Source organism: Gopherus flavomarginatus, chromosome 3 (genome assembly GCF_025201925.1).
Source record: "Gopherus flavomarginatus isolate rGopFla2 chromosome 3, rGopFla2.mat.asm, whole genome shotgun sequence".
Classification (NCBI taxonomy): Eukaryota; Metazoa; Chordata; order Testudines; family Testudinidae; genus Gopherus; species Gopherus flavomarginatus.
The window spans coordinates 234,655,406-234,681,779 of NC_066619.1; the positions used below are offsets into that span (position 1 = coordinate 234,655,406).

The window sequence follows — 26,374 nt, forward strand, 5'->3', positions numbered from 1 at the left end:
GTTTCCCAACAGAGAAAGACTGAGGAAGACAAAAATTACTTTTTTTTGAAAGAACAGTATCTAACTAAGTAAACTAGACTTACTAAACTACAACTAATCTAAATATTTCTATAGAGAGAAAAAAGAAAGAGGCAGCACTGCCACTGAGTTCCCTCTACAGCGAGACAGTTGAGAAGGAACTGAATGGGTTGGGTGGTGCAGGCGCTACATGAGGTGCCAACGGCACGACACAACAACTACTGCGCACACGGGCCCCAACCGAGCACTGCCACGGAAAATCTCCAATCTGTGGTGCAGGTTACTCATGGGGAACTGAGACTCAAAGAGGGAAAGTGACCCAATGTCTGTGGCAGACCAAGGAATCTGGCCCACACTTCCTGACTCCCACTCTCCACAAGCCCTTCAGCACAAGCTGATGCTTCTTCCGTCACTGGTCGGGGGGCTGCATTTCGGGGTGGCAGGGTGTGTGCCAGACTCATCCACACACTCCCCGCCAGGGTCACCCCTGGGGGGCTGTTCTGGGAGTCTGGGAGCGGCAGGGTGAATTCCCGACCCTGCCCCCTAGAGCTCAGGCCGGACACCAGCAGCGCCGGGTGCCCAGGCCGGCGGGAGGCGCCGAGCCCAGGACAGGGAGCGGCGACAGGCGGCTGGCGCGGCGCTAGTCTCCCCACGTTGGGCGGGACAAGAACAGCACAGTGGCAGGAGACGAAGATGGCGGCGGCAGCGGGAGCTGCAGCAGCCGCCTCGGAACAGGTCTGTGCCCGGCCCCCATACGGCGGGGCGCGCGGGACAGCCGCCTCCACGGTTCCCTCGCCATGGGCGGAACAGCCCCAGCGGAGCCCGGGCCCCAGGGAAAGCGGCCGTGGACGAGCCCCTCCCAGGCGGCTGTGCCGGCACCGCCCCCAGCCGTGGCTCCTCGGGGACCCGAGCTCTGAGCCCGGCTGTCTGTGCCGGCGAGGCTCCCAGCGGCATAAACACCCCCAGGCCGCGACAGCCTGGCCCGGAGCCTGCCCCCTGGGCCGCAGAGGAGCGCCCGGCCCTGAGCCTGCCCCAGGCCGGACTCCAGCCAGCCCCTGCTCCGCCCGCGCGCTGTGCGAGCCCGGCCTCCCCCGCAGCGCTCCGACCACCGGGCGCAGCCCCGCGCCTGCCCCAGGCCGGACTCCAGCCAGCCCCTGCTCCGCCCGCGCGCTGTGCGAGCCCGGCCTCCCGCGCAGCGCTCCGAGCACCGGGCGCAGCCCCGCGCCTGCGGGAGCCGAAAAGCCAGCGCTGAGCGGCCGCCTGTCTCCACGCTCTGCGCCGGGCCGCCTGAAAGAGCCGTGAGCGCGGCGCTGGGGGCGAAACCCGTCTGCACTGTGCCCTCCCCTCCCCCGCGTATTAAAAACCAGGGCTGGGATAGCGAAAACCAGCTCTTCCCTGCTGGGGGGAGAAGCTAATTACAGCCCAGTTGTCTGTGTTTAAAGTTGCTGCCCTTGGCATTTGATCAATGGGTGGTGGTGAGGTTGTGTTGGGGGGGCTGGAGGGTGTTGTTTTTCTTTGCACACTGATTTTCTGTTACTCAAATATACTAAAATTAAAGAAAAATTCAGAGGGCCTGTTTCATGACAAGATTCATTGCAAGCAAACCCTTTCACAGTTGCCTTTTCCTTTCAAGGTGATCTGAAAAGGTTTCAGAGTTGTGAGGGTGGGTGAGGTAAAATCTTTTTCTGGACCATCTTCCTGCTGATGGAAGGGACAAGTTTGCCTTTCAGTCTTGAAAACTGTGACCTCTCTCTCATATACTGGGATCAGTAGGGTTATAACGCAGCAAACTTTCCATATTTGGGGGTTTTGTTAAAAGTCCAAGCTTCTGGAGTCCTCTGATTTCTTGAGCATCTCATCTTTTTTTTTTTCTTTTTAAAGTAAGTTTCTAGTCCTTATGGTTTCAGAGAATAGCTTGGAAACCTGAACTCAGAAGACAAATAACATAATGAAAAATTGATTGACTTAAAAATAATTAGATTTTAAAAATTTCATGATTTTACAGGACCTGATTCTTGATTTTTGAATGCTTGCAGTTGGCAGCAGTGTTTGGGAGGTTTTTTTAGCGGTATTTTTGCTTTATTATGTGTAAAGGTCTGGGAGGTTTTTTAACACTACCCACCCCGCACCTCACCTCCTTGTTTAAATACCTCTAAAAAATATTAGAAATACAAGATTTTTTATAAAGGGACTCCAGTTTGTAGTAAAATATTCTTCAAAGGACTACACATTTTTAAGTTTTCACTTCTATTTTTAATTGATCTTGATTCTTTGAAAAGTTTCGATTATCATTGTGCAGTTGGGTTACTGAGTTCTCTAAGGTCCCCATCTAATTGCACAGGCAATCAGGGCCTGTGCAAGGATGTTTCGCGCCCTAGGGGAACTTCCACCTTGTGCCCACCCCACGTCCCCACCCTGAGGCGCACCTCCCATGGCAGCTCCCCCCCTCCACCTGGAGGGGCCCCCCCATAACTTCTTCCCCCACGACCCTGAGGCGCCTTCCTTGTGGCAGCTCCCCACCCTCCACCCTGAGGCACCCCCCCCCCCCGCTCCAGCTCACCCCTGCTCCGTGCATGACCACGAGCACGCCGTGGCTGCTTCACTTCTGCTTCCCAGGCTTGTGATGCCAATCAGCGTAGGCACTGCAAGCCTGGGAGGCGGGAGAAGTGAAGCGGCCATGGCGTGCTCGGGGAGGAGGCGGGGCAGGGATGAGCTGAGGCGGGGAGTTCCCCTGTGTGCCGTCCCCCCCCCCTTACTTGCTGCAGGCGGCCCTCCCTGCGCTCCCCTACCCCAGCTCCCTCTGCCTAAATGCCGGAGGCAACCAGGGCGGCCAAAGATTCAGCTGCCGTGGTCACTGCCAAAGAAAATGGCACCCCCCAAATGCCAGCGCCTTAGGCGACCGCCTGCATTGCCTAAATGGTTGCACTGGCCCTGCAGGCAAGACTGATTTAAAATGTAGTGAAAGAACTACATTTTGTATCAAGCCTCTCACATTAAATTTCTTTGAAAAATTAAGGATGACCATTCACAATGTGTGCAGCCAAGAAAAATAATAGCTTTTTGCCATGGTAGAATAGAACTTCATTATAGATAGTGCCAGCTGTTGGTAGGGGTAAATGACAGAAATTTAGATACTCATTAAAACTGTACATTGGAATACAGATTCACCTGTAGGAATGGTGTCTATATATCTATGTAATAGGGAAAGAAGGTTTTCCCATTCACAGTCTGAATTTTGTTAATAAAATGTACATTTGTTGTAACATCTCAACATATGAGTAAAATGTCTTTCAGACTCACAGTTTATAAATCAGTATACAGCTATGTAATGTAGTTTATTGTAAATAGAATTGTGATCATATGCTTCATTTTATTTAATTTGTACTAGTGCGGTGGTTGGTTGACCATGTTTAAATATGACTTAGGCTAAGTTTCAGTCTGGTTATCTGAATTCTCGCTCAGAGTAGTGGAGGCTAAATGATCTAAGGAGTGTCATCATCTGTCTCTGAGAGGTAAAGGTGATGAGGGAGGGGAGAGAGACATGCCCTCATAGTTCGTCATCCATGGAAGTAATATTAGATGTGGCCTGAAAAGAGAAAGAAGTCACTATGTGCCCAGTCTTGCAACATTGCTCTTGGGAGAATTTTGTGCCACTGCGCAATGCAGAATTTTGCAGAAATTAATATTGTACATGCAGAATTTCCTTTCCCCCACAGAAATGTGCTGAACTCAGCAGAACCCAGCTCACACATACAAGACAAGACATGACTGGTGGGAGGGAGAGAGAGCTAGAGGGTTCCCAGCACGCCCTAAGGGAAGGAGACAGTGGTGTGCAGGACAGCATGCAGACCTGGGACCAAGCTTCAGGCTGTTTCTCCCTCTGGTTCCCTGGGCTCTGGGGCAGAGGGAGGCAGGTGTCTGAGCTGGGGGAGCCATGGCTTAGCTCTGGGGGCGGGGAGGTGTGGGTATCTGGGCAAGGGAGAGGCCCACAGCTGGGCTTGGGGGAGAGGGTGCAGGTATCTGGGCTGAGGGTCCCCATGGCTGGGCTCTGGAGGGCAGGGAGTGTATTGGCTGGGCAATGTGGCTGGGCTCTAGGGGAGGGATTGTAAGCATCTGACCCCCCCCCAGCTGGGCTCTGGGGGGGAGAGGGGGCAGAGAGACAGGAACAGGGTTGTCATAGGGGTTTCTTTAACTCTCTACTCCTGGGGGAATTTGTGTGTGTCTGTAATGTTACAGACATACTTGCTAACAAGTATTTTGAAATAAAATTACCAAAATAATTGAAACTAGTATGATTATGTAGTGTTATTTTGACAAATACAATTTGCAGAATTTTAAAATATTGTGTGCAGAATTTTTATTTTTTTGGCACAGAATTTTTAGATGCAGAATATGGTAGTCTTGTAACCCTTCCACTTTCTATCTCTGGAATACTTTATATGAAAGCATTCCCTACTTGTTAATTTGCCGTCCAGTAATATCAATGAAAGTGATACTATCACCTTGAAATATAGTCAGTTCAAAACAATAAGTTAAAACTATTTTTAGTTATACGTGCTATCATAACCTTAGTCCCAGATTTGGACCTTAGCGTCCAAAATATGGGGGTTAGCATGAAAACCTCCAAGCTTAGTTACCAGCTTGGACCTGGTACCTGCTGCCACCACCCAAAAAATTAGAGTGTTTTGGGGCACTCTGGTCCCCCTGAAAAACCTTCCCTGGGGACCCCAAGACCCAAATCCCTTGAGTCTCACAACCAAGGGAAATAATCCTTTTTCCCTTCCCCCCTCCAGGTGCTCCTGGAGAGATACACAGACACAAGCTCTGTGAATCCAAACAGAGTGACTCCCCCTCTCCGTTCCCAGTCCTGGAAACCAAAAGCACTTTCCTATTCCCCCAGAGGGAATGCAAAATCAGGCTAGCAAATCCAACACACAGATCTCCCCGATTTCTTCCTCCCACCAATTCCCTGGTGAGTACAGACTCAATTTCCCTGAAATTTCCCAGTAAAGAAAACTTCAACAGGTCTTAAAAGAAAGCTTTATATAAAAAAGAAAGGAAAAATACATACAAATGGTCTCTCTGTATTAAGGTGATAAAATACAGGGTTGATTGCTTAAAAGAATATTGAATAAACAGCCTTATTCAAAAAGAATACAAATCAAAGCACTCCAGCACTTATATTCATGCAAATACCAAAGAAAAGAAACCATAGAACTTACTATCTGATCTCTTTGTCCTTACACTTAGAAACAGAAGACTAGAAAGTAGAAACTACTTCTCCAAAGCTCAGAGAAAGCAGGCAGACAGACAAAAGACTCAGACACAAACTTCCCTCCACCCAGAGTTGAAAAAATCCGGTTTTCTGATTGGTCCTCTGGTCAGGTGCTTCAGGTGAAAGAGTCATTAACCCTTAGCTATCTGTTTATGACACGCCCCCCAAATTGCAGACAGTGGGGAAGCTCACTGGCGGCGATTTCCTTCTAGAACTTTAAAATAAACAGATTACTACAACACATGCACCTTTACATATACTACTAAGTATATAACTAACAGACTTCTACATTTTAAGAACACTTTTTAACTACTGAATTCTGGGAAACTCTCACGGGAGAGTGCATCAGCAACTTTATTAGAAGCTCCTGTGATGTGTTGAATTTCAAAATCAAAATCTTGGAGAGCTAAACTCCAACGAAGAAGTTTCTTGTTGTTCCCCTTGGCAGTATGAAGCCACTTTAGTGCAGCATGGTCAGTTTGTAGTTGGAACCGCCGTCCCCAAACATATGGGCGTAGCTTTTCCAGGGCGTACACAATGGCATAGCATTCCTTTTCACTGACTGACCAGTGACTTTCCCTCTCAGACAGTTTCTTGCTAAGAAACACGACAGGATGGAAGTTGTGATCTGTTGCTTCCTGCATGAGCACTGCTCCTATACCACGCTCAGATGCATCTGTGGTTACTAGGAATGGCTTGTCAAAGTCCGGGGCCCTGAGCACAGGGTCAGACATGAGCATCGCCTTAAGCTGGGTAAAGGCCTTTTGACACTCATCAGTCCACTTAACGGCATTTGGCTGGGTCTTTTTGGTCAGGTCGGTCAATGGGGCAGCGATTTGGCTGTAGTGTGGTACAAATCGCCTGTAGTAGCCGGCCAAGCCTAAGAAGGATTGGACCTGTTTTTTTGACCTTGGGACAGGCCACTTTTGGATAGCATCCACCTTGGCCTGTAGGGGGTTTATGGTTCCTCGACCCACCTGGTGCCCCAGGTAAGTCACTCTGTTTTGGCCTATTTGACACTTTTTGGCCTTAACAGTTAGTCCGGCCTGCCTGATGCGCTCAAAGACCTTTTCCAGGTGTAGTAGGTGTTCGGGCCAGGAGTCTGAAAAAATGGCCACATCATCGAGGTAGGCAACTGCAAATTCTCCCAGTCCAGCTAGTAGACCATCTACCAGCCTCTGGAAGGTGGCGGGTGCATTTCGAAGGCTGAAAGGAAGGACATTGAATTCATACACCCCCGCATGGGTGACGAATGCCGACCTCTCCTTGGCAGGTTCATCTAGCGGTACTTGCCAGTACCCCTTGGTTAAGTCTAAAGTAGAGATGAACTGGGCACGTCCCAACTTCTCCAATAGCTCATCAGTGCGTGGCATTGGATAGTTGTCCGGACGAGTTACTGCATTTAGCTTACGGTAGTCCACGCAAAAGCGTATTTCCCCATCTGGTTTGGGTACCAGAACCACTGGAGATGCCCATGCACTGGTAGATGAGCGGATTATACCCATCTGTAGCATGTTCTGGATCTCCCGTTCTATAGCAGCTTGGGCATGAGGAGACACTTGGTAGGGTGGGGTTCTGATTGGGTGAGCATTACCTGTATCAATGGAGTGGTATGCCCGTTCAGTCCGTCCTGGGGTGGCTGAGAACAATGGGGCGAAGCTAGTGCACAGCTCCTTGATTTGTCGCTGCTGCAGACATTCCAGGGTGGTTGAGAGGTTCACCTCTTCCACGCCACCGTCTTTTTTCCCGTCGTAGTAGACACCGTCAGGCCACTCAGCATCATCTCCCTGGACTGTAAACTGACAAACCTGTAAGTCTCTGGAATAGAAAGGCTTGAGAGAATTAACATGGTACACTTTAGGCTTTAGTGAGGAATTGGGAAATGCTATGAGGTAGTTTACAGCTCCCAGGCGCTCTTGGACCGTGAATGGCCCTTCCCATGATGCTTCCATCTTATGGGCCTGTTGCGCCTTCAAGACCATAACCTGGTCTCCTACCTTGAAGGAACGTTCTCTGGCATGTCTGTCATACCAGGCCTTTTGCTCTTCTTGAGCATCCTTTAGGTTCTCTCTAGCAAGGGCTAAAGAGTGTCGGAGGGTGCTTTGTAGGTTGCTTACAAAGTCCAGAATGTTAGTTCCTGGAGAAGGCGTAAACCCCTCCCATTGCTGCTTCACCAACTGTAATGGCCCCTTAACCTCGTGACCATACACAAGTTCAAACGGTGAAAACCCTAAACTGGGATGTGGTACAGCCCTGTAGGCAAACAGCAACTGCTGCAACACTAGGTCCCAATTATTGGAGAATTCGTTGATGAATTTTCATATCATGGCCCCCAAAGTTCCATTGAACCTTTCCACCAGGCCATTGGTTTGATGATGGTACGGGGTGGCAACCAAGTGATTCACCCCATGAGTTTCCCACAGTTTTTCCATGGTCCCTGCCAGGAAATTAGACCCTGAATCTGTAAGGATGTCGGAGGGCCAACCTACCCTGGCAAAGATGTCTGTTAAGGCCAGGCACACAGTGTTAGCCCTGGTGTTGCCTAGAGCTACTGCTTCCGGCCATCGGGTAGCAAAGTCCACTAAAGTCAGTACGTACTGCTTTCCTCTGGGCGTCTTTTTTGGGAAAGGGCCCAGAATATCCACAGCTACTCGCTGAAATGGGACCTCAATTATGGGGAGTGGCTGGAGAGGGGCCTTGACCTGGTCTTGAGGCTTTCCCACTCTTTGGCATACCTCACAAGACCGGACATACTTGGCAACGTCCTTGCCCATCCCCTCCCAGTGGAAGGACTTCCCCAACCGGTCTTTGGTTCTGTTCACCCCAGCATGGCCACTGGGATGATCATGGGCTAAGCTTAAGAGCTTCCCCCGGTACTTAGTTGGAACCACCAACTGTTTTTGCGGCTGCCATTCTTCCCGGTGTCCACCAGAAAGAATTTCCTTGTATAAAAGTCCTTGGTCTATAACAAACCGGGATCGATTAGAAGAGCTGAGAGGCGGTGGGGTGCTCCGTGCCGCCGCCCACACTTTCTGAAGGCTGTCATCTGCTTCCTGCTCAGTCTGGAACTGTTCCCTTGAGGCTGGGGTCACCAGTTCTTCCTCAGACTGTGGACTTGGGCTTGGTCCCTCTGGAAGCGATGTAGGTGATGGGGTTGTTTCCGTTGCTGGTGAACCGCTCTCCACTGGTGCACCTGAGGGTATTTCAGGCTCTGGCTGAGCCTTTTGGGTATGGCTGTCTGTTGCTTCTGCCAGTTGTGGCTCGCTGGCGCCCACTGGCGTTGAGTTTGAAGATGGGGTTGCAATGGCTGGTGCTGGTTGCTGTTCCAGTTCCGGGCCTGGGACTGGAGGTGCTGTGGCTGTTTCAGTGGTTGGCATGGAATCTGGATCCACTACCTCTGTCTGGGTCTCTGGTAACCCAGACGGGGCGTCTGTGGACGGTTCAGGAACAGGAATGGGTCTGGAAGCTTGCCTGGTTTGGCTACGTGTAACCATTCCCACTCTCTTGGCCCGCCTCACCTGGTTGGCCAAGTCTTCCCCCAGTAGCATGGGGATAGAATAATTGTCATAGACTGCAAAAGTCCACATTCCTGACCAGCCTTTTTACTGGACAGGCAGTTGAGCTGTAGGCAAGTCTACAGCTTGTGACATGAAGGTGTAAATTGTAACTTTGGCCTTTGGGTTGATGAATTTGGGGTCAACGAAGGATTGGTGGATAGCTGACACTTGTGCCCCCGTGTCTCTCCACGCAGTAACCTTCTTTCCGCCCACTCTCAAATTTTCCCTTCGCTCCAAGGGTATTTGAGAGGCATCCGGGCCTGGGGATCTTTGGTGTGATGGTGGTGTAATGAATTGCACTCGCATGGTGTTCTTTGGACAGTTGGCCTTGATATGTCCCAGTTCATTACACTTAAAGCATCTTCCATCTGATGGGTCACTGGGCTGAGGTGAGTTACTGGAGACTGGTGAGGTGGAAGGGTAGGGTGTCTGTGGCTTTACTTGGGTGGTATGTGGGGTCTTTGGCTGTCCTCGGTTGTAGGGTTTATGGTCTGTGTGCCCCCTGGGGTAATCGTTCCCCTTGACAGTAGCTTTCTTGCTTTCTGCCAGTTCCATCCATTTGGCTCCAATCTCCCCCGCCTCAGCGAGATCTTTGGGTTTTCCATCTTGTATGTACCGTGTGATGTCTTCAGGAACACCATCCAAGAACTGCTCCATTTGTATGAGGAGGTGCAGTTCTTCCAAGGTTTGAACGTTGTTTCCTGTTATCCAGGCCTCATAGTTTTTTGCAATGTAGTAGGCGTGTTTGGGAAATGACACCTCTGGTTTCCACTTTTGGGTTCTGAAGCGCCGACGGGCATGATCTGGGGTTATCCCCATTCGGTATCTGGCCTTGGTTTGAAAAAGTTTATAGTCATTCATTTGCTGCTTAGGCATTTCAGCTGCCACCTCTGCTAAGGGTCCACTGAGCTGTGACCTTAATTCTACCAAGTACTGGTCTTCGGGGATGCTGTACCCAAGACAGCTCTTTCAAAATTTTCCAAGAAGGCCTCGGTGTCATCCCCTGCCTTGTAGGTGGGAAATTTCCTGTGCTGTGGAGCAATAATTGGCGCCGGGTTGTTAGGGTTGGCTGGCACATGCAGCCCAGCTTTTGCCAAGTCCAGTTCATGTTTTCTCTGTTTTTCCTTCTCTTCATTTTCTTTTTGTTGTTTTTCCATTTCTCGGCGGTGGGCCACCTCTTCTTCTTCTTGCTTCCTTCTGTGGGCCAACTCTTCTTCTGCTTGTTTCCTTCGGTGGGCCACCTCTTCTTATTCTAGTTTTCTTTTGTGTGCTGCCTCTTTGGCTGCCTGTTCTCTTTGGTAGGCTGCCAGTTTGATTTGTTCTTCTCTTTCTTTAATCTCCATCTCTTTTTGTTTTATTTCCAGTTGTCGCCTGTGTTCAGCTTCTTTGAGTTGCTCTTCGGCCTCAATTTTTGCCTTAGAAGTCATGATTCCTGTTTTCTTGTGTTGGGGTGCCCTCCGGTGTTTATCTTCTGAACTGCAGGTTCTCTGTTGCCTCCTGAAGTCTGCCTAGCAACAGTGCCTTTAGCTAATTTTCAATGTTAAGTAAACCTGAAAAACCACTTTATTTGCATATATATAGTGCTGGTAATGACTCTCAATGGGAGTGCTATTGTGTGACAAAAGACTCTTAATAGCACCTTAATGGTTTCTTGCTTAAGATGCAAGCCACAAACTGCCAGAGAGAGCAGAAAATAAAAATTCTCTCTGGTTCCCTTTTAAAACCAAACTGTTTCTCTCTGCTAAAAAGCCCTTAGCAGAGAAAAGAAAAAAAATAATATTCCTACTGGCTTCTGGATTTTGTCTATCCCACCACTGCACACCATATCATAACCTTAGTCCCAGATTTGGACCTTAGCGTCCAAAATATGGGGGTTAGCATGAAAACCTCCAAGCTTAGTTACCAGCTTGGACCTGGTACCTGCTGCCACCACCCAAAAAATTAGAGTGTTTTGGGGCACTCTGGTCCCCCTGAAAAACCTTCCCTGGGGACCCCAAGACCCAAATCCCTTGAGTCTCACAACCAAAGGAAATAATCCTTTTTCCCTTCCCCGCTCCAGGTGCTCCTGGAGAGATACACAGACAGAAGCTCTGTGAATCCAAACAGAGTGACTCCCCCTCTCCGTTCCCAGTCCTGGAAACCAAAAGCACTTTCCTATTCCCCCAGAGGGAATGCAAAATCAGGCTAGCAAATCCAACACACAGATCTCCCCGATTTCTTCCTCCCACCAATTCCCTGGTGAGTACAGACTCAATTTCCCTGAAATTTCCCAGTAAAGAAAACTTCAACAGGTCTTAAAAGAAAGCTTTATATAAAAAAGAAAGGAAAAATACATACAAATGGTCTCTCTGTATTAAGGTGATAAAATACAGGGTCGATTGCTTAAAAGAATATTGAATAAACAGCCTTATTCAAAAAGAATACAAATCAAAGCACTCCAGCACTTATATTCATGCAAATACCAAAGAAAAGAAACCATAGAACTTACTATCTGATCTCTTTGTCCTTACACTTAGAAACAGAAGACTAGAAAGTAGAAACTACTTCTCCAAAGCTCAGAGAAAGCAGGCAGACAGACAAAAGACTCAGACACAAACTTCCCTCCACCCAGAGTTGAAAAAATCCGGTTTTCTGATTGGTCCTCTGGTCAGGTGCTTCAGGTGAAAGAGTCATTAACCCTTAGCTATCTGTTTATGACACGTGCCCATGAGTTTCCCTACCAGTTTTTTGTGGTTTTATGTTTTTTCTCTTCTCTTTTCCTGAAGTGAGACCCCCAGAAACAGAGAAAACTGACTATGCACAAAATGCTGTCAAATGCACACAATAAAAATCCTGAAAGATATGTTTCTGTATTCTTTCAGTTAGAGCAATCTTATTTGTTACATATAATTAGTAAAGAAATAGTATGATTTTTTTAAATTGATGGTGTCGCTTTACATTTTTTTTTTTAAATATTTTTGGATTTCTGTCTTAGGGACAACCAGTAAGACAACTTTATGGTTTGTACCATTACTCTTTTCTACATTCTTAGGTAAACCCACTGAGACTCACACTGTAGTTCACAGGGAACTAAAAAATAAATGTTTGGGTGCCTGTAAATAATCCAGTTAGATATAAGGAGCATATCTTGTATCAGTCCCAAAATGTAAATACATAATGAAATTCTTTACAACTGAAATTTAATTGGTTACTGCAACAGCATCACTGATTGATAGATACTGTTATAAAAAAAATGAGAAATTCTTTATAATTGGTTTTAAAGTACTTCTGTATTGGTGTTACTTAAAAATAGATAAACCAAACATTGGGATAGCAGACAAATATTCCACTGGTTCAGACTCTTACTTTTGTTATAAATTTTGATTACCTGCAAAATAACCATTTATCCATGCTTTTTGTCATGCTGTAGCAAAGTTCTAATGGCCCCGTGAAGAAATCTATGCGTGAGAAGGCTGTGGAGCGGAGAAACATTAATAAAGAACACAACAGTAACTTTAAGGCTGGATATATCCCAATTGATGAAGACCGTCTCCATAAAACAGGCTTACGAGGCAGGAAAGGCAACTTGGCTATTTGTGTGATTGTTCTCCTTTTTATTTTGGCTGTCATCAATTTGATTGTGAGTATAACACTTAGGCTGCAAGTGATATTTGGGCATGCTTGTTTTACTTTTTATTGAGTATTTATTAAATAAATATAAACTTTCTTCAGTATAGATCAGAATACTTTGGAAAGCACAATCTTAAAATATATTAAGGGGGATTACTTTAATTTTTTTCCTACCTTTCCTGCTTATTTTTAGTCTCAAAAATATTATTTCAAGGTGTTTTGTTGTGGACTTTTTATTAGCAAGAAGTCCCCAATCTTTTTTTTTCTTTTTCTTAGTATAACTAAACAGACCAATGATTTTTTTCTCCATTTTTTCCCAAAGTTCTCTGTTGTTTTTAAAAATAGCATCATAACATTGCAAGATGTTTTGCAGATATTAAAAAGACAGTTCCTTCCACAAAGAGCTTAAATGCTAAATCTTATTTTTACATCCTCTCATCTAAGAGGCCACATGTATCACTACCACAACCGAACCTATGCCCCCAATATTAATCAGGAATCTTCTAGTTATTCCCACACCCAGAGCTGTACATGACAAACATTGCGAAGTATTACCAGTGCAACTTTCAATACAATTATTCTTAATTAATGTATGCAATGAAGTGATCTCAACCCATCAGATCACAGGAATGTTGTATAGTTACTAACTGAACTGTACATTAGTTTTCAGAATTCATCCTGTACAATCTGCACTCTGATTTGCTACTGCAATTCACTATTTTAATACCCACTTTGCTTCTCATCTCCTCATATTTAGGCATTTCAGTATACCATCAACACTGAGAGGTCCTTTCTTTTAATTCAGAATTGATTGTGTCCTGTCCTGGGTTAACAAATACCTTTCCCCTTGAGTTTATTTAGCTTAGGATACAGACAGTACCTCAAACAAGAATATATCTCAAGCCATCACCCACATTACTTAATTTCAAAATGTTCAAGTGTAAGGAGAATGTAGGTTTTTATAATATTTTACAAACTATTTTAGATCATATTTCAGATGGTTTACAAATAATCACATATTGTGATTAACTGCATTTCTGTGCTTTCAATGGAAAGAAAGGATAAACATAGAAAGCAAAGGAAAATATTTTAAAACAAACTTCCTTTCACACACCCATTGTAAAAATCTCTAGCACTTAAATAATTTGTATGCTTGAAGTTATTTCAAATGTAATAACTAATTAAACACTCCTTTTTTAAAAAAAAAAGTATTTTGACCACTCTGTTTTTCCTGCATCTGTAGTATTACAATAAATATGAAACTTTGTGTTACTCTTTTAGATCACACTTGTCATCTGGGCTGTGATTCGTATTGGGCCCAATGGTTGTGACAGCATGGAGTTTCATGAGAGCGGCTTACTGCGATTTAAACAAGTATCCGACATGGGAGTTATACATCCATTGTATAAAAGTACAGTAGGAGGCAAGCGTAATGAAGATTTGGTTATCACTGGAAATAACCAGCCTGTAAGTTACATCATGAGTTGAACATATGTGGTTAACAATATGGGGAATTGTGTTATTATTACTAATCATAACTATAGTAGAAACGTTTTTGTCATGTTTTAAAATAATTTTAATTATTTGTTTCTGCAGATTGTATTTCAGCAAGGAACAACAAAACTTAGTGTTGAAAAGGACAAAACCTCCATTACCAGTGATATTGGTATGGAATTTATTGACCCGAGGACACAAAATACTTTGTTCAGCACAGACTATGAGACTCATGAGTTTCATTTGCCAAATGGAGTGAAAATTTTGAATGTACAGAAGGCATCTACGGAGAGGGTATGAACTATTTTAATAGCTCACTTTTTCTGTTATATAAAGGCTGATTATGGAATTGTTTGTTATTGCAAAGTAGGAATGTAGTTTGTGTTGTGACTTGGTCATATTCAAGTAAATACAGAAGTATAACCCAAAAAGTATTTTGTCATGAAGTAACTGTCGCAAAATATAAACAGTAAGATCCTGAAGAAAAGTCGTAGTAACTATGTTCTTTTTGTTGTACACTGTTGCAAGTAAGAGAATAAGTTAAGATAAATTAAGCTTTAATTAACCATCCTAACATTTCAGGTCCAGAATACCCAAATTTATTTTTCTGTTTGCCATTGGAGTTTTCCTGTTTGTTCATGCACCAGCATTATTGATTTTGACAGTAAGTGGTCCAGAAATAGTTTGTTGTATAATTACTGTTCAGAGGTTGTGGGAAATTCAGATTTTTTTTTAAAAACTCAGTTCTTTAAAAATAACACACACACACATACACACACACACACACACACACACACCCCTCCCAACCTGTACCTCAGAGGTGGGCAAACTATGACCCGCAGGCCGTCTCCAGTCCAGGGGACCCTCCTGCGGGGCCCCTGAGCTCCTGGCCCAGGAGGCTAGCCCCGGCCCCTCCCCTGCTGTTCCCCCGCAGCTTCAGCTCACTCCGCCACTGGTGCAATGCTCTGGGCGATGGGGCTGCAAGCTTCTGGGCAGCGCAGCTGCAGAGCCCAGCCTGACCCAGTGCTCTGTGCTGCGCGGTGGCAATGATATGCCCGGCTCCAGCGGGGTGGCACAGCTGTAGCACCGCCAGCCACCAGTGCTCCAGGCAGCACGGTAAGGGGGCAGGGAACGAGGGGGAAGGTTGGATATAGGGCAGGGGAGTTCGGGGGAGGGGTTGGTCAGGGGGTGTGGATAGGGGTCGGGGTGGCCAGAGGGCAGGGAACAGGGGGGTTGAATGGGGGCAGGAGTCCCGGGGGGGGAGTCATCCTGGGGGGGACAGGAAGGGGTGGGGTTCGATGGGGCGACGGGAGGCAATCAGGGGCAGGGTTCCAAGGAGCAGTCAGGGGACAGAGAGTGGGGGTGTGTGGATGGGGCAGGGGTCCTGGGGGGGGGGCTGTCAGGGAACGGGGGGGGTGGATAGGGCAGGAGTCCTGGGGGGGGGTAGATAAGGGGTGGGGGCCAGGCCATGACCCCCTCCCTTAACTGGCCCTCCATACAATTGCCGAGACCCGATGCAGCCCTCAGGCCAAAAACTTTGCCCACCCCTGCTTTACATATTGCTTTCTTTTCCTTGGCGATAGATTTGTAATAATCAGATGACATTATCCAGCACATTATAACAATTTTTTATGTGCAGTTAAACATAAAAGTGAACAACATTGGCATTGCTGGGTTCCGTGTTTGTCAGTTTGACTTCCAGATCAAATGTGCTTCATTTATTAGTAAAAAAGATGTTTTCCAAGTGCCAGCATTACAAATTCAACATGCGATCTGAAAATCAGGCTCTGAGGTTTCTTTCTTGCACATCACCATCTGTAATAAAGATTCTGCAGGCCACATTAAGACAAACCTCATTGCCTTCAGTAGGTTTACACAGGTAACTGGCTGTATACTTAGAATGTAGTGAACAATTGTTGATGATGTACAAGAAGGAACAGAATCCAGCTCACTCTCTCTGTGATGTTTACTCTGCAGAACTAACAGGAATAAAAAGTAAACTTATTTTTGTACCTAAGTAAACAGCTATAACTCTGAATACACACAGGGAACAGATCTGATGGGTAAGGAGGAATCATTTTTATATAATCACTCTTCAGAATAAGAGAGACTTACAAGGTAGATTAAATTTGGCACCTAAACTACTTAGATGTGCCTCTAAATTCTCTAGCACAGGGATTCCCAAACTTGGTTCATGGCTTGTTCTGGATAAGCCCCTTGTGGGCCATGAGATGCTTTGTTTACCAGAGTGTCCGCAGGTACGGCCACTCGCAGCTCTCAGTAGCCATGGTTCACCATTCACGGCCACTTGGAGCTGCAAGTGGACATACCTGCGGACGCTCTGGTAAACAGAGCGTCTCACAGCCCGCCAGGGGCTTACCCTGAACAAGCCATAAACCAAGTTTGGGAACCTATGCTCTAGTATTAATGGTTGAAATTCTTGTACTTAATCCTAGCCAAGTGATACGGAAGTGTAAGTCAGCTGACGGTCTAAAAAGTTTAACTTTTTACTGTGACACAAATTTTCCAGGATAGGTAATCCTTGTTTCTAGACATGACTGATTGTTCAGAGTAGTAAAAAATTGTAGAAACTTGAAAGGCATAGGGAGAGGGATATGCATCATGCATTGACAGCGTTGTATTCAAATTTTTAGCAGTGTAGCTATTATTTAGGGAACTAATTTAACAAAACTACTTAAAGACAAGCAAAAATGGAACTTTTAAAACTGTATTAACCATTATTTCATTCTTCTTGCATATTTTTTTCCCTTTAAGATTACCAGCAATGCTACCAGTGACCTAAATATAAAGGTTGACGGACGTGCCATTGTTCGTGGAAATGAAGGTGTTTTCATCATGGGCAAAACTATTGAGTTTCGCATGGGTGGTGATATGGAACTAAAGGCAGTAAGTATTTTAAATTGACAAAATTATTTCTAATAGTTCCATGTTAAAACCAAGAAGAAAAAAATTAGGCTTCTTCATTTTTGTGGATGGATTCAAATCTGTAAGTTCAATATAAAAATATAGTTTAGTAGCAGTTCAATTAATTTGTAGCCTTATAAAAGCAAATGTAATAATTTTATTATTCATCTTTTGAAATGATGACTCAAAAACTTTGAGTTAGTAATTATTTAATGGTGTATGCTTTTTGATGTGAAGTGGGGGAAGAGGGAAAAATAGTAGCTTTTAGAAGATTGATGTTTAAAGTCTAGTTTGTTCTGGTTCACAAGTGAAGATAAGCTTGGTGGGCTCATTGTATTGTGCATCCACATCTAACTACTGCAGAATGAGTAGTGTACTCGGTATTGGCCTATGAGTGGAATAGCAAGGTATGCGACGGGTCAGAAGTGAGATGTGTGAGCACTACATTCATTTGTGATTTTTTTTTAAATAAAGTTCTTATGCAAAGACTTTAGATGTAAACCAAATTAATAACCTATTATTATCTTTAGGGTAGCTTTGAAAATAAGCTGTTGGTTTACATTCTTTTGAAAATAAACATCCTACTTCTGTTAAGTAACAAATTGTATAATTATTCTTTTATTAGGAAAACAGCATTATCTTAAATGGAACTGTGATGCTCAGCACATCTCGACTGCCAAGTTCTTATGGGGAAAAGTTTAATAATATTGACTGGCTGCGCTATAAGCTCTGTATGTGTGCAGATGGAACTCTGTTCCGAGTTGAAGTAAAGACCCGCAACATGGGTTGTCAAACCTCAGTCAACCCTTGCGGAACCACACACTAAACGCAAAGTACTGGGACAAGAGCAGTCATGAGAGTTCATTTACGTTTTTACATTTGTGTGTATAAAACAATTGCATGCCAATTCTTTCTGTTTTTACAACAGTTTATTGTAATGTTTATAGTTGCTGGAATCTGCATGGAGTGAGGTGTAGAGTTGTGTGGATGCACGTTGTTCCACCTTTGGCTCTGCAGAGATTCCTTGGAAGAAGCAATACAGTTTGCAGCTCTGTTACTTGTTCCATAGAGCCTCTTTTTGGTTGTGCAGATCATTCTTTAAGAAGCGGACTATGGGATAACTGTGGTAAGACGGACGCTCTGGCAGCATGGCTTCATTGGGGCCAAGCTTTATGGCAGTAGCAGGAAACCAACCACAAAGGAATAATTGGGAAGGATCTTTCCAGTTCTTTAGAGATAAACCCTACTGGAAGGAGCCAAAAGGCAATCTGACTTCTTATATAGATGTGTTATATGGTGATTTTCAGCCCACCTCAGCCAGACCTTCATTTTTGCACCAGTAATTAGTTAGAGTGCAGTAAAGGTCAGTCATCTAAATAACTGCTTTGTAGCGACAATCTGTACCTGACATCCAAGTAAGCATTTCTCCATCTCCAAATAGCCATACTTACACTTTAGATGCAAAAACAGAGGCTAGCTTTCAAAACTGTAGCCCTATAAATGCAGTGAAATCTATATTCAAATAGATTCAGTTTTTATTTGCAGTTGATGCATATTGACTGTTGGACTCTAATATGAACTCTTGACAATTTTCTTTTGATTATTTTCAGTTAATTAGAGACAAGCATATGCTGACTTATTTGATCCTTCAGACATTACATAAAATCTGTGTCCAACATTTTAGGCAGAACTGGGACAGTCAATTATTGTACTGTATCTGCTTTGATATTTAGAAGCTTGTATTCTACTTTGAAAACCCATTTTTTATTTCTTTTGGAGGGTAGCAAAGTAGCATGTATTCAAATACATGATCATGTAGTAGTAAATATAAAATTAATGCAGAAAGCGGAACAATAACTATTCACATAGATAGAAACAAAAGTAACAAATTCTTAATAGGAATAAAAGGATAATACATTTCTGGCTTCAGAGCACATCTATAATGTGACTCAGTAAAGATGGCAGCTGCTTGCTGCCCAACTGTTAAGATATGTATTTTTTTTCTTTAGGAGAATAAGTTGCTTCTTTGTAAGGATGTGCCATACTTTATTCAACCAGAAGCTTAGAGAAGAAATTGGGAATTAAACTTTTAGGAAGCAATAGAAAGCCATTAAGTAGCTATAAAAAAAATTGTGTATGGAATCAGTTCTGCTACTGGGAATAGCAGTATCAACAGCAGGCCAATGGATGTAGATGTATGGGAAAATCCTTTATCATACTAGCTTGCATTTTGACCATTTCCCCAAACATTTATATGCTATGCAGTCCTGAATGAAAGCGTCTACAGCAGAATCCTATTTAATTTTCAATTGCTTCTGCTGTGCATTTCAATGTCTGTTTTTTAAAAAAAGAAAAATTCTCTAGATTCAGAATTATTGTGGAAATATATTTCCATGCATCAACATTAGTTAACTAGTTTTTTTCTTTAACTAGTTTTATTGTTTCAGCGGAATTATTCATTTTTTTCATGTTTGAAATATTTAGTTGGCAATTCTGAAAGTTGGAATTTATCGGAAGTATATCTTGAACTCCCAGCGTTATAATATCTAAGTACCAGCCTAGTTATGCTACATTTTTTAATTATATAAGGTATTTATAATATATTTTATTTATGTTGCTAAAGTGAGGTGTTTCAAAGGTGTATTGAAATTAGCTTTTCTCTACTATATTAGGGGAACATAGCTTTTTCTCGGGTACCTTAATAAAAGATATTCTATGGTATTCTACAGATGATGATTCAAAACACTGTAACAACACTATTGTAGGCCATAGTGATTGAGACCATTACTTTTCTAAATTAAAAAAAAGTGTAGCTATTTACAATGACTAGAAATATAAATTTGTTACTAAGTAAACTGGTATTTAAATTCTAAAATGTTCTGTAGTTCTAAACATGACAGTAATCTAGGTCCCAATTCTGCACTGTACGGAAGCATCTGCCTAAATTTAACATCAATAAAATGAATACATGCTTAAAAGTTATGCAGGTTCTTATGTATCGTGATGAATTGGGGTATTAATGAAACCTTTGCACTTTGAGAATGATGGCAACTTTTACTAAAACCCTCTTAACTGTTTTTGGAGCAAGAATAATGTATTCCAATGTAAAAGATAAACTTGCTAATTATAAAGCTTTTATACTTGTTACCATTAGTTAGAAATAGTGTTGTTTTCTAATAGCCACTAGTGATCTTAATAATGGAGACCATGTAAGTGATTTCCTGTGCATGGTTATTAACAAGCTGTACTAGACAATAAATTTCTAGTACTAATAGGCTTACAAATGTTACACATTAACTTCCCCACTGAATGTGGTACTTATGGAAAGATAAATAAAGTCTAATCTAGTTTTATTGACTGACAGTGCCCAAAGGTGTGGTAGGCACGTCACAAAAGACCATCACAGTCCTGCACTGGGCCCTGCTGATGTCAGTGGGACTCTGCACGAATCGGGAGTGTACCTACATGGAACTGATTGCAGGACTGGGGCCTTCGTTTAGACATGATGCAACAACTGAGTGTGTCAAACAGGAGGGAGGAGATGATGTTAGGATGAATGATGGCAACAGCAAGATGATTTTTACTCCAGGGGTTTAGTTTAAAAAAAAACCAACATAATAGTGAAAGTAATTGTCTCACTCACTTCAGACATGGAATAAATGTTGATAACATTTTGCACATAGACAGCACATTACATTCATGGAGCTTAAATTGCTTTACAGAAGTGGATGTTTGTTATCCTTATTAATATTCTTTAAAATATACATTTCCCTGAAACATAAATTCCTTTGCTGTGTTAGGTATTGGTATATAGAACTTGTGTGTTCTCAATATGCTCAACATGGCAAAGAAACAAGATGAAAAGCTTTTAGTATTTTCACTCCATATTACTAAGGGCAGATTGATACTTTATGGGCTTCAATTTATAGATGTTTCATTTTAAAAAGTTTTCAGCAGCACTTTCTGGCAAAGGTATATATGAAATCTGTATGGGCGCATTGTGGCCATTATACGGTTAATATTGATAATTTTGGCTAGTTGTGTGCATGACCACATGACTGCATACAGTACCTGGATGTTGAGTTCTTCTCGCTGAGGTACTAAATGCAAACTGCATTTGAAAGAACTTGTCTCAAAACCTGTAATAGTGTTAAATTATGTATTTGGATTTGTTTAAAATGTCCATTTGTAATTTAAAATTAGCAAAAATAATCATTGCCTTCCATAAACTACAGAAATTGAAAAAATATTGATGCCATATATACCCTGTGTTGTGCATTTATTTGTGGTTTAACTTTTAACTGCATCCGTTTTATATTTTCTGGATGTTTTTGTTTAAGTAGAAGATTTCTTGTGTGCTCCTGTATTTATTTAACTACTAGATACATTTGAGATTCTAGGAATATTGAAGTACACACTACATGCCTCTGTGTAAAATAGTGTTATGTACTTCCAAAACCTCTTGTTCTCGAAAAAAGTTATTCTCAGCATTTGTATTGATTGTTGTTTCATTATGTAAAACAGAGTGTTGAGTTTTTAATCCATATGTTTTTGAAGTGAAACAAATAAATTCTAAAAATCTAGACTCTGCTTTAAATTGTTTTGGAAGTACAGTATATACTAAATTTAGTTTACAATATGTTGTTGGTTTACTGATGATACAAGTATTCTATTAACTAAAAACATGAGAATCAGTCTACATCTGTGTCAGATTATGAATGGTAGACTTTGCTCCCTGATAAGTATGTACAGTAGAGGAAATTGGAGTTCAAAAGTCCCTGATGTTAGTAGTTCACAAGTTTCTGAGTGGCTGCGCTATGGACTGATCATCTGTGAGAAAAGTAAGAAAAATTGAAAATAAGTTTTTAGCAACTTCAGACTGTGCATTTTTCAAAGTAATTGTGACTTTCTTAATGAAATAGAATGTTTAATATGAACTGGCAGTGAGGGTTTTTTTTTATTTAAAGAAACATTTAAGATTTTTCTGATTTCTCTTTGGTCCTTAATTATTATAATTTTATATATTTATTTCTAGATATTATGGCAAAGCCTTATGTGAAGGTCATAGTTATGGTCCTTTGCCTGAATTTTACCGGATTGTCAGAGAGCAAATCACAGCAGACCGGTGTTGGTATCTATTACAGTTCTGACTGCTGGTGGGATGGGAAGTTCTTGATGAATTGTTCTTTCATTGGGAAATCTACTATCCCCACAGAGATATCAAACAATAACAATAGTTGATTTAAGTTATAATAATATTACTACCTTACTCTGGTCTAACTGGAGAGATGAAAAATGGAATATGAAATATCTGAATCTTAGTAATAACCTGATTTCTGAGCTATCTTTAAATAGCTTTAGAAATTGACCACTTTTAGAAACTCTAAATCTCAGTGGTAATACCATCCATTGTCACACTGGATATACATAAACCTGCACACTGGACTGATAAAACATAGAAAAGTTCATACTTACGATCTCCTTCCTTCTTTAAAAGTCTTGTTTATTGAGAGAAATAATCTTACTGCAATTCCAAGAGGTGAGTAGTACCTAAGAGAGTTGACTTCAAATATATAATTTTATACATTGTTTTAATTTGTTGATTGTGTTATGTAAATCTGAAACTGATTTAATTCTGACTTATACAGAGTGGACATAAAAGATTCATGCACAAAGAGATCAGAACAAGATTGACAGGTTTTTCTATGGTCCTTGTCACTGTAGTAGCTAAATGCCTCAAACATTAATGAATTTATCCTCAATACGCTGTGAGGTACAGAAGTATTATTGTCCCCCATTTTATAGATAGGAAACTGAGGCAAGCTTTTGGGAAAGTTGGGAACAATATGCAGATCTCCCGAGTCCTAGTCCAGTACCCTATTCGCAAGAACATCAGTGGAGAAAGGTGAAGAATTTTATAATACACTACCTTAAGAGATGGGAGAAAAATTTGTATTAAATAGTTCAGTAATTTCAAAGTTTCACAAATTTTAAAACAGGCAAATTGTGAGATTTTTTTTTTCAAAACAAATATTTTGCCAAACACTTAGCTATATATTAATGGAGTTCAATAAAAAGTTCAACCAAACTAGCAACCGTGGTTAGGAGGGGAAGGATTTAAGGCTCAGATACTTACTGCAGCTATATTTATTCACCGAGTACTCAAATATGCTAGGCATCATACAGACAAAAATAACTCCCACCCTAAAGAGCCCACAATTTAAATTTAAGCCAAGAGCTAGTAACTAAGAAGAATATGTATACGTATTGTTATTCATGATGTTCCTGGTGTGTTGAAGAAAAGGGAAAATTAATTTGCATGTCTTTTGGACACAATTTTCTGATCATGCTCTCAGATTCACAAATTTTAGTGTCTAAGGCTATGTCTACACTTCACAACACTTTCGGCTGAGTATAGACTCATAGACTCCAGGACTGGAAGGGACCTCGAGAGGTCATCGAGTCCAGTCCCCTGCCCTCATGGCAGGACCAAATACTGTCTAGACCATCCCTAATAGACATTTATCTAACCTACTCTTAAATATCTCCAGAGATGGAGATTCCACAACTTCCCTAGGCAATCTATTCCAGTGTTTAACTACCCTGACAGTTAGGAACTTTTTCTTAATGTCCAACCTAAATCTCCCTTGCTGCAGTTTAAGCCCATTGCTTCTTGTTCTATCATTGGAGGCTAAAGTGAACAAGTTTTCTCCCTCCTCCTGATGACACCCTTTTAGATACCTGAAAACTGCTATCATGTCCCCTCTCAGTCTTCTCTTTTCCAAACTAAACAAACCCAATTCCTTCAGCCTTCCTTCATAGGTCATGTTCTCAAGACCTTTAATCATTCTTGTTGCTCTTCTCTGGACCCTCTCCAGTTTCTCCACATCTTTCTTGAAATGCAGTGCCCAGAACTGGACACAATACTCCAGCTGAGGCCTGACCAGCGCAGAGTAAAGCGGAAGAATGACTTCTCGTGTCTTGTTTACAACACACCTGTTAATGCATCCCAGAATCACGTTTGCTTTTTTTGCAACAGTATCACACTGTTGACTCATATTAAGCTTGTGGTCTACTATGACCCTAGATCTCTTTCTGCCATACTCCTTCCCAGACAGTCTCTTCCCATTCTGTATATGTGAAACTGATTGTTCCTTCCTAAGTGGAGCACTTTGCATTTATCTTTATTGAACTTCATCCTGTTTACCTCAGACCATTTCTCCAATTTGTCCAGATCATTTTGAATTTTGACCCTGTCCTCCAAAGCAGTTGCAATCCCTCCCAGTTTGGTATCGTCCGCAAACTTAATAAGCTTACTTTCTATGCCAACATCTAAATCGTTGATGAAGATATTGAACAGAACCGGTCCCAAAACAGACCCCTGCGGAACCCCACTTGTTATACCTTTCCAGCAGGATTGGGAGCCATTAACAACTACTCTCTGAGTACGGTTATCCAGCCAGTTATGCACCCAACTTATAGTGGCCCCATCTAAATTGTACTTTCCTAGTTTATCTATAAGAATATCATGCGAGACTGTATCAAATGCCTTACTAAAGTCTAGGTATATCACATCCACCGCTTCTCCCTTATCCACAAGGCTCGTTATCCTATCAAAGAACGCTATCAGATTAGTTTGACATGATTTGTTCTTTACAAATCCATGCTGACTATTCCCTATCACCTTACCACCTTCCAAGTGTTTGCAGATGATTTCTTTAATTACCTGCTCCATTATCTTCCCTGGCACAGAAGTTAAACTAACTGGTCTGTAGTTTCCTGGGTTTTTATTTCCCTTTTTATAGATGGGCACTATATTTGCCCCCTTCCAGTCTTCTGGAATCTCCCCCGTCTCCCATGATTTCCCAAAGATAATAGCTAGAGGCTCAGATACCTCTTCTATTAACTCCTTGAGTATTCTAGGATGCATTTCATCAGGCCCTGGTGACTTGCAGGCATCTAACTTTTCTAAGTGATTTTTTACTTGCTCTTTTTTTATTTTATCTTCTAAACCTACCCTCTTCCCGTAAGCATTCACTATATTAGACATTCCTTCAGACTTCTCAGTGAAGACCGAAACAAAGAAGTCATTAAGCATCTCTGCCATTTCCAAGTCTCCCGTTACTGTTTCCCCCTCCTCACTGAGCAGTGGGCCTACCCTGTCCTTGGTCTTCCTCTTGCTTCTAATGTATTGATAAAAAGTCTTCTTGTTTCCCTTTATTCCCATAGCTAGTTTGAGTTCATTTTGTGCCTTTGCCTTTCTAATCTTGCCTCTGCATTCCTGTGTTATTTGCCTATATTCGTCCTTTGTAATCTGACCTAGTTTCCATTTTTTATATGACGCCTTTTTATTTTGTAGGTCACGCAAGATCTCGTGGTTAAGCCAAGGTGGTCTTTTGCCACATTTTCTATCTTTCCTAACCATCAGAATAACTTGCTTTTGGGCCCTTAATAGCGTCCCTTTGAAAAACTGCCAACTCTCCTCAGTTTTTTTTCCCCTCAGTCTTGATTCCCATGGGACCTTACCTATCAGCTCTCTGAGCTTACCAAAATCCACCTTCCTGAAATCCATTGTCTCTATTCTGCTGTACTCCCTTCTACCCTTCCTTAGAATTGCAAATTCTATGATTTCATGATCACTTTCACCCAAGCTTCCTTCTACTTTCAAATTCTCAACAAGTTCCTCCCTATTTGTTAAAATTAAGTCTAGAACAGCTTCCCCCCTAGTAGCTTTTTCAACTTTCTGAAATAAAAAGTTGTCTGCAATGCAGTCCAGGAACTTATTGGATAGTCTGTGCCCCGCGGTGTTATTTTCCCTACATATATCAGGATAGTTGAAGTCCCCCATCACCACCAAATCTTGGGCTTTGGATGATTTTGTTAGTTGTTTGAAAAAAGCCTCATCCACCTCTTCCACCTGATTAGGTGTCCTGTAGTAGACTCCCAGCACGACATCACTCGTGTTTTTTACCCCTTTTAGCCTAACCCAGAGACTCTCAACACTTCCGTCTCCCATGTCCATCTCCACCTCAGTCCAAGTGTGTACATTTTTAATATATAAGGCAACACCTCCTCCCTTTTTCCCCTGTCTATCCTTCCTGAGCAAAACTATACCCATCCACACCAACATTCCAGTCATGTGTATTATCCCACCAAGTTTCAGTAATGCCAACAATGTCATAGTTGTATTTATTTATTAGCACTTCCAGTTCTTCCTGCTTATTACCCATACTTCTTGCATTTGTATATAGGCATCTAAGATACTGGTTTGATCTTGCCTCCCAGCTTTGCCCTGACCCTCCTTCCTCTCTGCCATCATAGCCCGTGCTCCCTCCTGTTTCCAAACCATCTCCCAGGTCTTGTTCCCCACTTACCTGTGGGGTTTGCTCACCTGTCCCCGTCGAACCTAGGATACAGGTAGCTGCAATGAAAAGTGCACTGTGTCCGTGCTGTGCTGTGTAGCTACTAATTTCAGCAAAACCCTCTGGCAGAGGCT

General features: G+C 42.6%; 1 protein-coding gene across 2 annotated transcripts; it reads left to right on the top strand.

The window, feature by feature from the left end:
- The first annotated feature begins 503 nt into the window (after positions 1–503).
- Positions 504–21,461, top strand: SGCB (sarcoglycan beta). Of its 2 annotated transcripts, none has more exons than XM_050947948.1 (6): positions 504–753; positions 12,260–12,469; positions 13,741–13,926; positions 14,056–14,247; positions 16,729–16,860; positions 17,504–21,461. In XM_050947948.1, exons 1-6 carry the CDS (start codon positions 712–714, stop codon positions 17,702–17,704), a joined length of 963 nt encoding a protein of 320 aa, XP_050803905.1. In that variant the 5' UTR covers positions 504–711; the 3' UTR covers positions 17,705–21,461. The 2 variants fall into 2 exon arrangements, with proteins under 2 accessions (XP_050803905.1, XP_050803906.1); XM_050947949.1 differs by lacking the exon at positions 504–753 and adding an exon at positions 11,823–11,881.
- Positions 21,462–26,374: the final 4,913 nt, after the last annotated feature.

What these genes read in the sequence shown, in the direction of transcription:
- SGCB (XM_050947948.1), top strand. Translation starts at nt 712, where the DNA reads ATGGCGGCGGCAGCGGGAGCTGCAGCAGCCGCCTCGGAACAG. An exon ending in TGGCTGTCATCAATTTGATT is followed by an intron (nt 12,470 to 13,740) that starts GTGAGTATAACA and finishes TTACTCTTTTAG; the next exon opens with ATCACACTTGTCATCTGGGC. An exon ending in GTGATATGGAACTAAAGGCA is followed by an intron (nt 16,861 to 17,503) that starts GTAAGTATTTTA and finishes TTCTTTTATTAG; the next exon opens with GAAAACAGCATTATCTTAAA.